The 13,031-nt window shown below is 52.1% G+C and overlaps 1 protein-coding gene across 1 annotated transcript in view; it reads left to right on the top strand.

The window, feature by feature from the left end:
- Positions 1–13,031, top strand: part of RPS6KA1 (ribosomal protein S6 kinase A1) — a 46,896-nt gene that overhangs the window by 25,123 nt on the left and 8,742 nt on the right. The window contains exons 3-10 of the mRNA XM_035904015.1: positions 3,478–3,531; positions 8,252–8,368; positions 9,515–9,596; positions 9,894–9,974; positions 10,777–10,856; positions 11,462–11,568; positions 12,150–12,187; positions 12,321–12,463. Of these exons, the coding sequence (XP_035759908.1) occupies positions 3,478–3,531; positions 8,252–8,368; positions 9,515–9,596; positions 9,894–9,974; positions 10,777–10,856; positions 11,462–11,568; positions 12,150–12,187; positions 12,321–12,463 (702 nt within the window). The remainder of the gene's footprint in view (positions 1–3,477; positions 3,532–8,251; positions 8,369–9,514; positions 9,597–9,893; positions 9,975–10,776; positions 10,857–11,461; positions 11,569–12,149; positions 12,188–12,320; positions 12,464–13,031) is intronic.

Below are 13,031 nucleotides of genomic sequence, written 5' to 3'. Positions count from 1 at the left end.
CAGCAGGAACTGTGACTTGTTTAAGGTACAGAGTGGGGACGGCTAAAGTGATTCTGTAAACCAGCAGAGGACCTTGCAGTGACACTGGTGAAACAGCTGGGTAACTTTTGAAACCATCCAGGGCATCTGTTTTGCATAGATGAAATGCAGATGGCCTCTTGACGGGAACTGGGAGTAAGCACGTGGCTCTTTTCCTTGAAACATAGAAATTGGGAGAGAATTGATTCAGAGCCATAGGGCTGAAGCCCTTCTTCCCTCGCTGCTCCAGTCCCCGTGTCTGTGCTGCCTGACTCGGCCAATTCCCATCTCCTTCCCCCTCTGGCTGTGTTAATGCATCCCTAGATGCTTAAGAGCAGGGTGCAGAGCAGTGTCACGGTGCAGGAGCTGACCCCTGAGCAAGCAGACAGGATTGTGCAACCCTCCCATAAGATCTCATTGTGCAAACCTCATCTGGGGCCTCGCAGCAGCGTCCCAAAGACCTGATACAGCAGACGACGAAGCGGCAACTCCAACACGGGGCAGGGACAAACCAGGGAAGGGTGCAGAAGCTGCCACCTCCTGGCTCCTTCCCTGGAGACCTGCAATTCAGCTGATCCTACCAGGAGAATATTTGTGCTGGACTCAGCATTTGTGCTGCTCAGGGCAGGGGCAGCTTAACTTTGCAGAAGAAAAGTAGGCAGACTCCCAGTTGCTCATTGCTGTCTCATGTGGTGGCTGAAATTGCTCTTTCTACGCCTCTTTTCCTGTCTGTGACACTACACTGATCCTCTTGAAAAGCCTGCTGAGATTTGCTGATGGAAAGAGCCGTGCCTAAGCACCTGTAAAGCCATCCAGTGTTTTCATTTGGCTGCTGGTGTTGTGCAGCCATCGCCACACGATGCAATTTCCCCATACGAAACCGCAGTTTCCTTTCAGCGAAAACTCCCAAAATACATCCCAGTGACGTAACTACTACACTCGGGGTTCTCATGCTGCTCTGGGTGCTGCAGAGTGCTCTAAGTTCAGAAGCCAGCTTGCAAAGTATGGGAGAATAGCAGCCTAAAGCTTTGGAGATGCTGAGGCTCCTCTTCCGCAGCAAGCCAAGGATCCAGGAGGCAAGTGTCTAGCTGATAAAATATCTGCTCTGCCTACAGCGCTGTGCTCTGTCTCTTCTGCAGGACACGGCTCACCAGCCTCGGCTGGCGAATCGCCTGACCTTAGAGCGCTAGACCCTATCCAGTTTTAATTAACGACTTCTCTTTTGGAAAAGGCATTTCTGATTGGGAAAACCGTTTTCTAAGAAGCATCTTTCCTAGGTGCTGCCAGAATTTGGGAGTGTTTTGGGACCAGAGCATGTGTTGAAGCAACAGAAATTAAAACAGCTTCTGGTTAGTTGTTGATGAATAGGAAGCGAAATGCCAAAAGCGTAATCTGTTTCTAGCTCTTGCAGGGTTTTTTTTTTTCTTGCATTTAGATGTGCCTGTCTCAACCAGCAAAGTGACAAAACGCGAGCAAAAACAAACCTGTCTCTTGGCTTCTGGCTTGCAAAATCCTCCCTCAAAAAAGGGGAAAGTAGGAAAGAGGACTTGTATTTTGAACTTGGTGTTGGGGAGGGGGGAACCAAACGTATGTATGTCCCCAGCTCCTGATGTAGGATGACTAAGCCATCTGTGAAGCTCAAAGGCGGCATTGGGAAGTTCAGAACTTCTTGTCGCCTCCTCCGACTTGGGCGACCTCCCGGGCTCAGACCTGGCCAGTGGCTGGGGGTCTCCTTTTATTTTCTGGGAGCGGGAAATATCAGTTCCCAGCGGTGCAGGAATCTGTGTAAAATGGCCTCCCCCGAGGCTGCGGGTGTCAGAAGATGGCTGGTAGCTCACGGGAGCGGTGTCTGGTGGGGTGGACCTGCAGAGAGATCCATGCTCGTGGGCGAGAAATCAATCCATCGCCATCCTAAGCGGGGTTTGATACCTGCTCGCTGGTCGGAGCAGCAAAGGAGCTGGTTTCCCTGTGGGCGGGTGTGATCCCCGGTGGGGTGGGGATTGCTGAGGTTTTTGCGATCGCTTTTGGGCGTTCGGGAAGGGGTTTAGTTGTGGCTTTGGTCGATGTGTCAGACGGCTGCCCCAGGCACCCGCTTCCCACGGTGGCAGCGGGACAGCCACTTTCTCCCAAAGCCCAAAGCAATCCTGGCTGCTCCCGCAGCGAGGGCAGAGCGGTGGAGGGGAGGAAGGGGAAGAGGTGACTGCGAGGGCCCCCTCCGATCTGGTGCAGTCCTTCCGGAGATGAAAATCAGTTAATTCTTAACTCTAATCTCGCTGTTTTCACGCAGCTCCTCCCTTCCCTCAAGGCTTGCTTTTTCTTCTCTCGCCTCTCTGTAGCTCCTGTCCTACTTTCAGGCCACTCTGCCTCGCGCTGCGCCCACCCGGTTGACGTTGCTGGCGCCGAAGAGCCCTGCCAGCGCCACAGGCTCTGTCGTGCTGACAAAGTGCTTGAAAAGACACAAGAGAAGTCAGAGCTCAAGCCTCTCTTAGATCCCTTCTGTCTGCAGTCACATGAGTTTTATCTTATCCGCAGCCAAAGACTTGAACCTCTTGGAGGAAACGTTTCAAATCTGATTTGATTTTTTTAGGGGTGATTTTTCTATTCAGACTCAGCTCGTTATCTAAAAAACAGGTGAAAGAGTACCTAGATGGGACAGCAAATCTATGTACGTTCATTAAAATACAGCAGGCTTGGGGACTGACCTTGCAAAAACCTACTGACCTTGCAAAAACCTACTGACCTTGCAAAAACTTAGTTCTTTCCTTAAGTCTGAGGGTTTTTTGGGGGCGAAGGAGCCCTATCCTAGCTGAGCAGCAGGTTTTTTTCTGAGCGCCCTTTAAATGCTTCTGCATCTCTCCCTATAAGGGTTCACAGAATTGCATCTGGCCCCAGAGGCAGCATAAGCTGACATTTCTAATGCTGCTCAGGGACCTGCCCTGCCCTCGAGGGATGTGGTGAGTGTTGCTATTTGAGTATGTTCCTCCTGGTTGCTTTAGAAACGCCGAGCGTGCCCCTGGAGGGAAGCCCTCTCTGTGCCATGGGGGGGCCAAACTTCCCTGCAGACCCAGGACACCACTACCAGAACGGATGCTTTTGGAGTTTGTCCAGGCGTAGCTAAGAGTAAAATCTGATCTAGATGCTAATCAACCTGCCAGAAATTAATTCTTTCTCCTGGGTGGTGGTGCTCTGGTTCTTGGGGAACATGTATAACCAAGTGCCGGCACCGCTTCCTTCTCCACCGCCCGTCAGAGTTTATCAAAGCCTTTAACAGCAGCTGCCTCCAGCTGCTCTCCTGGGACCACCAACACCGCTCAGAATCACATCCCGAGGAGCAATGTCTGGTGGGACGCCCCCAGTGACTGTAAACAGCTCGCCTGGCCTTGCTAAACAAGTTAGTTGGGAAAACTTTAGCGGAATATCGTAGCCCCTCTGTGCTGACACTCATTTATTGTCCCGCAGGCAAAATCAGACATCACTTGGATAGAGAAAGACCTTGTGGACTCGGCAGACAAGGTAAGAGAGCCTGCTGCAGATGTGCTTCTCAGGGAGACCCGGGCGTTTAGTTGTGCTTTGTTCCATGACGGGTCGTCCCACGTGTGCGAGGGCGAAAGCAGTGCTTGCAGGGACCTCTCCAAAAACCAAACCCTTTCTTGCAGCACGCCCCTGCCAGCCCGTCTCAGCGAGGTGGGACTGCTAATACAGAAAACAGCTCTTACTCATTTGCTCATGTGACATCCTGGACTTGACTTCATCCTCCTCCTCCTTCCTCCCCACACCAAACCCCTTTCCGTGCTGTCATTTATGTCTCCTGTGGCTTTCTGATCTTGTCAGCTTGCTGGGGCGGGCGCTCCTGTGTTTTAGTTGCATGGACGTACAGCGGGGATTTTTGATTGCTTTTCTGAGGCTCCTCTCCCCACGCTGATAACACAACATGCAAAATTGTCTTGGTCGGGAGAAGATTTATCAGATTTTGCCGGGCCCACGTGCAGAGAGCTGTCTGGCTGCTGCAGCACCCCCACGGCTTCACTGAGCCACGTAAAGCTTGATGGAAGTGGTGATTCTCATCTTTGGACGGCACATTGTGGACACGGTTTCTGCTTCACTGGGACTGTGGCAGAACGAAGGAGGTGTCAGCATGAACCGAGTCTCCTGGAGACTTGTGCTCAGCAGCCGCACGGTGCTGTTCCGTGCTGCTCCCCAGCACCTCCTCCCAGCTCCTTTGCTTTGGAGCTCAGCAGCCACAGCACTGTGGAGCTGGGACCAGCTGCCTTGCTGGTATTAAGTCATTTGTTGCTTTCGTTATCGGTTCTCAAAGAGCACGTTATGGGGGTGGAGGAGGCAAGACAGTCATAAGTAGTCTCTCTGGGTCCAAAGCAAGATCCTCTTTTCATACTCTGCACTCGCTGGAGAAATTCAGAAATCAGTGCTGACAAAGGGTTATTTCTAATTGCAAAGGCACGTGGGTGTCTTCTTACTCATTTCAAGGGGTTTCTGTCTTACCTGCACTCTCTCTGGGGTCTGTCCTGACCCAATGGAAAAGTCAAAGGGGAAGAGGCTTGGAGGGGGAAGGAGGCAAAACAAGCGATCCAAATACCTCTCCTCTGTCCTGCCAGTAAACCCGAGCAGCAGTGGGTTCAGAAGCTATCTGCCTCAAAAATACCTCGTGTGGCACTTCCCAGGGTGGCTAAGTCCAGCATCCATGGCAAGGACTTTTGTGCAGCGTAAAGCAAACGAAGGACTAGATGCAAATCCTAGCGATGCCAGAGGATTTGCCCATGGGATCGATGCAGCCTGAATCCCTTCATGGGTGACCCATCATCCCTGCGCCAGTGTGAGAGCAAAGAGATGTGCAGCTTTCCGAGGTGGTGCCAGACTTCTGTGTGGGGTTTCATGAGTTTTTCTCTTCCTTTTTAAAGAGTAAGCGGCTTCTCGGAATATTCCCCTGTTGTGGAAATACCCCCAAAGCTCACAGCCTGATATGAGATTCTTGCAGCACTAGATGGAACTCACTTTAACTAAGACCATGTACATTTTCTGTTAGCGTCTTATCTCAACCAGGGAACCCAAGTGAACAAGGAGCTGTGAGGTTTGGGTTTTTTTGGTTTTTTTTTAAAAGCAAAACCAGAAAAAAAAAAAAAGCCCCAACCACAAGCGCTGTTGCTGGGGAGTGGGAGCGTGAACCTGCCTCCGTGCGACCGAGTCACTTGTCTCCACTGCGCATCTGCCAGCTGGGCTTTAACCACCTGTATCTCCTCCATTCGGCAACCTCAAGCGTGGGGCGTCCATGCAGCGCCGCCGGAGCCCTGCCGATCCCCAGGAGCCGGCCATGCTTCCCCGGGAGCTCGCGAGGGTGGTGGTTACTGGGGCTGCGCGAGGTTGATCGGGATGGGAGAATGGAGAGGGACCCTAAACTTCCTCGCATCTGCGCGTTCCTCACGCTCTGGCTGCAGAGGAAGCACCGAGCCAAGCCCTGCAGCCTGCAGCTGCCTGCCCCCAGCCAGCTCTCCAGCCCGGTCAGTACTGCCGCTAGCTCACTTTGCTTCACGTGGTGTCGCTGGTTGTTCATCCAGGTGGGCTGGTGCTTCAGATGGATGTTTGGAGCAGTCTGGTTTGCTTTTTTTTTTTTCTGCTTTCTGGGATAGTTTGCTTAACGGTGCCATCGGAAGAAACTTATCTCGGTGCAAGCAAAGCCTGTTTGTGCAGCAGCTCGGTGGCACGCAGGTGCTTTTGTGTTGGGGACGTTCTAGTGTGCTGCTAAACAGGCTGCAGGAGCCGGTCTCCGGAGTCCTAACGGTTGAATTGCAAGTTACTGGATGAGTCCATGGGAGAAAACCTCCCTTGTGTCAGCAAGACACCAAATGGCATCTCAAAGCTTTACTCAGAAAGCTATCAACAATGTCTCCGCTGATGCCACTTTTGGTCTAGTTGGCCTGTACGTATGTTTGCTGATGTGGTCTGGCTGGCAAGGCTGCGTATGCAAATCCCTGCCTGCCTGGAGATCCAGCTTGGGCTGCTGAAACCACTTGCAGTTAAACACACTGGGTCTTGCTATCAGCCAAGGCAGAGAATTTCCACAGCTGTGAAAATAACATCGCTCTGCAGTTCCTGAAGAGCTGTGGCAGGAGGACAGGTCCAGATGCCTTGGAGGTGGATACAGTTCATTTTAAATGTTCCTTCCTGCATAGGTGTGTGATGCTACAGGGTAAAACACGCATGGTTGTATGAGTGCTGATGCTCTGTAGACCTGGTTTCTAGTGTTTTCATGAAGATGAGGGGGAGGGAAAGCGCCTTCACCTTCCGCTGGGCCCGTCCCTGGGTCTCTCCCAGCTGTGGGGTCTCTCCCTGGAGAGCTAAGAATGTGGAAGGACTAACAGGAGATATCCTGGCTGAGTCCCGCTCAGGCTCTCGGCTAGAAGTGGGAAGCTGTTCCTAACCAACAGCCGTCTGCCATGGACTAAGCCTCCAAACGAAACCAGAAGTGTAAGGATTTAAGCTGGGAGATCATATGGAACATGAAAAACTCTTGTTACAGGGGTTATAAGATCTTTTTTGTCTGTGATCACTCAGTCCAGCAAAAGGCAGGATAACACGGGGGGAGCTCCTGCCCCCCTACCCTCTCCCTGAGCTCGGGCTGTATGTGCTGCACTGCTGAGAGCGTGGGCTTCCCTGCTAGGGCGTAGTGTCTGAATAATGCAGGATCCTGAGAGAGAAAAGCTACCAACATGGACACAAAGCCACTTCCTAATCACAAGAAAAGCAAAGCCTGAGAGCGGGAAGGGAAGGGTGCTCGGTGCAGGTAGGCAACCACATCCGCGGGCACTTGGCAAGGCCACCCTCCCCGAGAAGGTGCTGGGAGGGTGGGGAGTGGGCTGGGGCGCAGAGGAGAGGCAGAGCCTGAAACTTGGTTCCTGTTGTTTTTAAAAGCTGTTTTGATGAGGTGGGTTCCAGACCAAGTACCTCGAGAGTTTTACAAAACAAAGTGTAACTTTTTTTTTCCCCCCAGCTCTGCAAGGGGAAAAGCTAAATAGTGGTTCCAGCTTTCTGGCAGCCTCTGACGGCCACATCTGCCTTAGGGACAGAGAGCAACCCAGTTTAGTGCCCTTTGGAAGATAATTGCTGGCCTTCAGGTGCAAATAGCAACCAGACCATGTCTAACGCTGGGTAATGTGGGACTGAAGTGCTAGGAAGCCTGGACTTGCCCTTACAAGACATACAGCTAGAAGGGATTTCTGGCCTGAGTAAGATTCACATCTGTAGAAGTGGGAAGTTGAGTCCAGCCCGTGGGCTCTCCCCGTGGTCAGCCAGGCGAGGGGCTGGAACAGGTCAAGCTCAGGGGAAACCTAAGTACAGATGTACTGGCTAGGTACAATCACGAGAAGTAGGGGGAAAGGCATGGCTGGAAGGCCAGTAGAATAAGAAGTCTCTTTATATTTGGGATGCAAATAGAAAGCATCACAAGGTGTTTCTGTTGAGCTCAGCTCTGGGCCGGAGTTATGGACCAGAGTTGCAGGGGAGGAATGGGCAAGGTTTGCTGGGGAAGGGAGGTGTTTCAGCATCACCTCAGGGTCTGTGGCTGTTCTTGTGTGCTTCATTGGTGGGTATGTTCTAGATACTGCTGATGCAATCCCTTTTTCTTCTTTGTTTTTTTTTAAATAAAAGAATGTGTTTTAAACAAAACATGTGCCAGAGACCTTGGCTTCCCCTCAATCTTCTTGAAGGCTTGAGTCTGTTAAAGCATCATCTGTATGTGCTGAAGATGCACTAAGACTTATGTTGCAGAGTTGCTCAGATTGCTGAGCAGATGGGCTCCAACATGTCTGATTTTTGCCAGCCCTGGCCGTGTTTTGACAACAGAGCCGTATTTTTGTGTTGTGGGATTTTTAGTGGCATAAACACTCCTGGTTTTGCCACCAGTGCCTTTAAAAGGAAGGTGCTTTTCAAGCACTCTTCTGAAATGCAGTTCAAAGAAATGCAGCGCCTGCGGTGCGAGGAGCGGAGCCTTTGGGGAAAGCGCTGGATATTTAACGAGGCTGCCTGGTGCAAGCCTACTGATCACTTATTTATTCCAGATGTTGAAGCCAGGAGATACCTGTGACAAGCACCAACTTTTATGGTTCTCTCAGATGTGGTTCCTGTGAGTCTGTAGCTACAATCCTTGTTCCTTAATCCGATCAGGCTTGATTTCCCTTCTTCAGGAGCATATTCCCACTCAACCATGTCCCCTCTTTTCCAGGGCGAAGGTGTCGTGAAAGAAATCAACATCACGCACCATGTGAAGGAAGGCTCCGAGAAAGCTGATCCTTCGCAGTTTGAGCTCCTGAAGGTGCTGGGACAGGGCTCTTTCGGCAAGGTGAGTTCATTTCGCCCTATGTGTCAGGCCAGCTAAATGATTTTGATGACAAAAGGGACTATCCCCAATGGAAACACTTTCCTGATTCCCACCAGATTGTGAGAACCTGCCTGCTGAGCCCACTTAGCAAATGGTTGCTTCTGACTTGAAAGGCAGCTGTGGGGCCAGCCTGTACATCCAAAGCTCCCCTGTAATTCTTTTTTTGGATGATCAGGAGAAAGGAGCAGTATCCTGCTTGTGAATGCAGGTGTTGCACAGGGCAGGGGGAGCTCCTGCAGCTCTCTAGCTGGCTGCCAAGCTGTCAGTGGCATTGAGGACTCGGAGGACTCGGGCATGTTCCTCTCTTCTCAGAAGTGATGCTGTGTGCTTCTAGTTTTGGCCCCTGTTTACGGTCCAGTTTCCCTTCTGTGAAGGGGGAAGGAAGTAGCCTGTAACTCTTATCTATTTCAATGTGTAAATAATCCAGGTCTCTTACAGACCATCTGCTCACACGTTAAATCAACTTCACGTCAATCAGCTACTGGCGCTAACAGTGGGGGCTTGTACGGGCCTGTGTGCTGTTGCCTGGGCAAATGCAGCAGTGGCTTTATGCAAAAGAAAGGTGGGGTCTTTCTGAAGCTGCCTAAAACCAGGTAGAATGGGACATCGGGGAAGGGAAGGAGGTAAAAATCCCAAGAGGACGCAGGATCTGAATAACAAGGAGTTGATCTGGCTGTCAAACCAGCAAGTCACCAGGAGGCTTTGTGGTACATCGAAGCATCAGTGCTTCAGGTCACAGCTCCCAGGCATCAGCCACCAGCCCCCTGAGAACCACAGGAGCGAGCAAGAGGTGTGGGGGACAGGGGAGGAGGAAAGCGGTTGGGCTTGATGATCTTAAAGGTCTTTTCCAACCTAAATGATTCTATTCTAAAGCGCAGTATAAAAGCACGAGGGCTGTAATGGCTGGGGAAAGGGGGTGAGGGGAGTCTGCACACAGCACTTCCCTGAAAACCTCATGGGGTTTGACATGGAGAGCTTGAGGTGCATCTCACCAGTCCCATGGCCGGCTGCTTCTCAGGGTTACTGTGAGGTTTGCCACTCTGGGAGGCATCTAGCTCCTACTGCTAATGTTTAGTGCTTGGTGAATGTGGTGTTCTTCTCCCGCAGGTTTTCTTGGTGAGAAAAATAACACCGCCAGACAGCAACCACCTCTATGCCATGAAAGTGCTCAAGAAGGCGACATTGAAAGGTAGGAGGCTCTTGCTGTGATGCTCTTATCTTCCAGGTCTTAAAGAGCACTGGGGAAATGTCACAGCAGTCACTGCTGGCCCCGGGGTGACCTGGGGGAAAGAGAAGTACCTTTATCTCAGCCAAACAGCCTCCTTTCCTCTCCATCTATAAAAGACTCTTGTTGCAGTGATGGAGGTGGGAACAGATCTGGCTCAAGCTGCCTGGTACTAAAGGGCTTAAGGCTGGGGGACGAGGCTGATGCCAGGGTACTGCGTGCCTTTTTCTGTGTCTGAGCGGGTCCTTTCTCTTCCCACAGTGCGTGATCGAGTAAGGACAAAGATAGAAAGGGACATCCTGGCTGATGTAAACCATCCCTTTGTGGTGAAACTCCACTACGGTGAGTGTGGAGCTGGTTGGGACATGGGGAGAGGGCCTGCAGGCTCGAACAGATGCTGACCGCTTTCAGGCACAATAAAGAAAGATGCTACTACAGGCACACCCTCCACGAGCAGGGAGGCGAGCACGAGGTATCCAGCAGCAGGCTGCTTGGAGGATGCTGAGAGCCTCTCGTGGTCCCAAACAGGCTTCTGGAGATACCTGAAATGGAGAAGAGGCCTGGGTCAGTCTGTATCCCTCAGCGGCTGTGCTGCCCTGGAGCCTTCACAATCCCCTTAACACAAATCCTTTCCTGGAAAGGTCTTTGGGCCCATGCCTGCTCTAGCTATTGAATGGGAAACAGAGCATAGACTGGGAGAAGAGGTTTAAACATCAAATCCTTGGGATTAAAACATTAAATCACAAGAAATTGAGAAAGCAGAGTTAACTAGTCAAGCCAGAGTTTGGCAGGATTAATGCTCTGACTCTGAGGAAGGTGAGGGCAGCTTCTTTCCCTGTAAAGTGACCCGTGCCGCTCTCAGGAAAACAGCCCTTCAGCAGAGCATCACTGGCTGAAAGGGAACCACCCCGCCCCAAAATGAGGATTTTGCTGCAGTGCCAGTGTGCTGCTGGCGAGCTCTTGTTTCAGCGTCACGGACAGGCTGTCTCATTTACCCCAAATCATTGGCCCTACCTGTGTTTAACCTAGTAACCATGCAGGGCATCTGCACAGCCGGAGCCATTGGGATTTAAGTGATTAATGTAACACCATGGAGCCTTCCCTCAGCGGAGGGGTCTGATTCCTGCTCCGGCTTGTGTTTCAGCATTCCAGACGGAGGGGAAGCTGTATCTCATCTTGGATTTCCTCAGAGGAGGTGACCTTTTCACTCGGCTTTCCAAAGAGGTGGGTATGCTCTGGCATCTTGGTGGGTTGCTGAGGCTCTCGGTTCATCTGGGCTTAATTGCCTGGAGAAGCGATTGACTCTCGCAAAGTCTTTGAGAGGGGTGGAAATGACCTCCAACCTGCCGCTAGCCCAGAGCTGGCAACAGGAGAGGGTGTCCCGGGAGCCCTGTCCTCTGGCAGGAAAGCAGCAGCAGAGGAGGCAGGCATCGCCTCCGCAGCAGCCTCTGCTGAGCATCACGTTAAGAACAAAAATGGGCGAGGACCATGTTCTGCTGCAGTGTTGTGTTGTGTCACCTCGCTGGGACAGCGCGAGGGCAGGGCTAACGAGAAGTTGTGCCACGTGAAGACAACTGGGAACACAGCCTGGTTAACGTCAATGATGAGTTTTTTAAAAACCTGTCTGCTACTTAGCAAACTTGGTTGGTTTTTTTGGTGTTGCTGCTTAATTGATACTTCAGGATGGTGGGTGAAGCCTGGGAAAATTAGGTATGAAAGGGCAGAAGGGAGCAACGTGGGTGCAAAGGTCTTGCATGGGTGCAGCAGAGGTGGGCCTGCTGCTGGCGTTGTAACCCCAGCGCCTGTCCGCTTCCTCCCCCTTCCTGCAGGTCATGTTCACTGAGGAGGACGTGAAGTTCTACCTAGCAGAGTTGGCTCTGGGGCTCGACCATTTGCACAGCCTGGGAATCATATACAGGGATCTCAAACCAGAGAAGTACGTGCAGCACAGCTGAGGCAGGGAACCGAGCCCTTCAGTTCAGTCCCAAGCTTGTGGTCAGCAAACGGCGCAGCCTTCTTCCATAAAGGCAAGGCTGAACGATGCCTGTGGGCCAGCCCGATGGAGGGTGGCAGTGCCAATCGGCGAGGCTCTTGTTCCGCAGATCAACAGTTGTGGCCAGGAGCGCCGTGGAGGCAGCATGTGTGCACCACATGTCTGAGCCGTAATCCTTGGCCGTCGCCAGGCTCCAGCTTTAAGCAATTGAGAGCCTTTGGGGAGAAAAGGCACCAGGCTGGGCCTCTGCAGAGATGCAGACCAGCTGCGTGACTTGGTTATTCTTACCTGGGGGATGTGGGGGGTCAAAAGGGGTGTAACCTGTGTGGGTCATTCGTTCAATGGGAAGTTGAGGGCGTAGAGAGAAGGGAGCTGCTCTTTGTCCCACTCATGTCTTGGTGACGGAGCTTAAAGCATCGGGGAAGGGAGAGAGAACTTTCTCTTCTGGATTCTGGGAGCATCTCAGACCAGCCTCTGCCCTTATTGTAGACAGTAACAACTTGTTTTTTTCATTCATGCCATAGCATCCTCTTGGATGAAGAAGGGCACATCAAACTCACAGGTAAGGGACTCCACAAAGGCCTTGTGCTCCAGCAAGGTTGGTTCTTGAAATACGGAGCTTCTCTTAGACCCCTCTGCTCTGTGTGATTGCTTGGAGCATGTGGGTGCATGCTGACACTTTTTCTCTTATGTAGATTTTGGCTTGAGTAAGGAGGCTATAGACCACGAAAAGAAAGCCTATTCCTTCTGTGGGACAGTGGAGTATATGGCACCAGAAGTTGTGAATCGCCAGGGCCACTCCCACAGCGCTGACTGGTGGTCCTACGGGGTGTTAATGGTACGTACCCAGCTAGAGTGTTTGGAGACCTGGCTTAGCAGCTGCTCCCATGGTAGCTCTGAAGCACCCTTACATGATTCTGCACATCTAGCAGATGTGCTGGCCTGGGGATGGATGTTCTCCAAGCTCCCTGAAAGGGCTCTGTCGCAGGCTGTCCCGGCATCCAGCCAGGAACGCGTGCTTCTCAGGGAGGCAGAGCTCCTGAGACCGTTGCCCCAGTGAGAGCTGGGGTGTTCAGCTTGGGGTGCGCAGCGTGGGGTGCATGGGGGTGTCCGTGTTGGCCCCAGCGCTGGGACATCCGTGTCTGCGCAGATCTGGTGCCACCGTCTGGCAGTTGCTGAATCCGAGGGCTCCTATGGGGGTGGGCGCTGGTTTGAATGTGTTCCCGCTGCAAACCTTATGAACCAAGCTCCTGAGAAAACACGATAGCCGCGATCTTTTTTAGAGCGAGGCTTTTGATGGCTCGCAAGCTTTTCGCTGGCTTTGGCGAGCTCCCAGGTGAAGGCACAGTGGGATCTGTGCAACCCTCAGACTCGCTCAGACGCGGGACCTCCCCTTCTTCTCTTTC

The sequence above is a fragment of the Egretta garzetta genome, unplaced genomic scaffold (genome assembly GCF_000687185.1).
Source record: "Egretta garzetta isolate BGI_Z169 unplaced genomic scaffold, ASM68718v1 scaffold101, whole genome shotgun sequence".
In the NCBI taxonomy this organism is placed as follows: Eukaryota; Metazoa; Chordata; class Aves; order Pelecaniformes; family Ardeidae; genus Egretta; species Egretta garzetta.
This window is presented reverse-complemented; position numbering and strand designations above follow the sequence as displayed.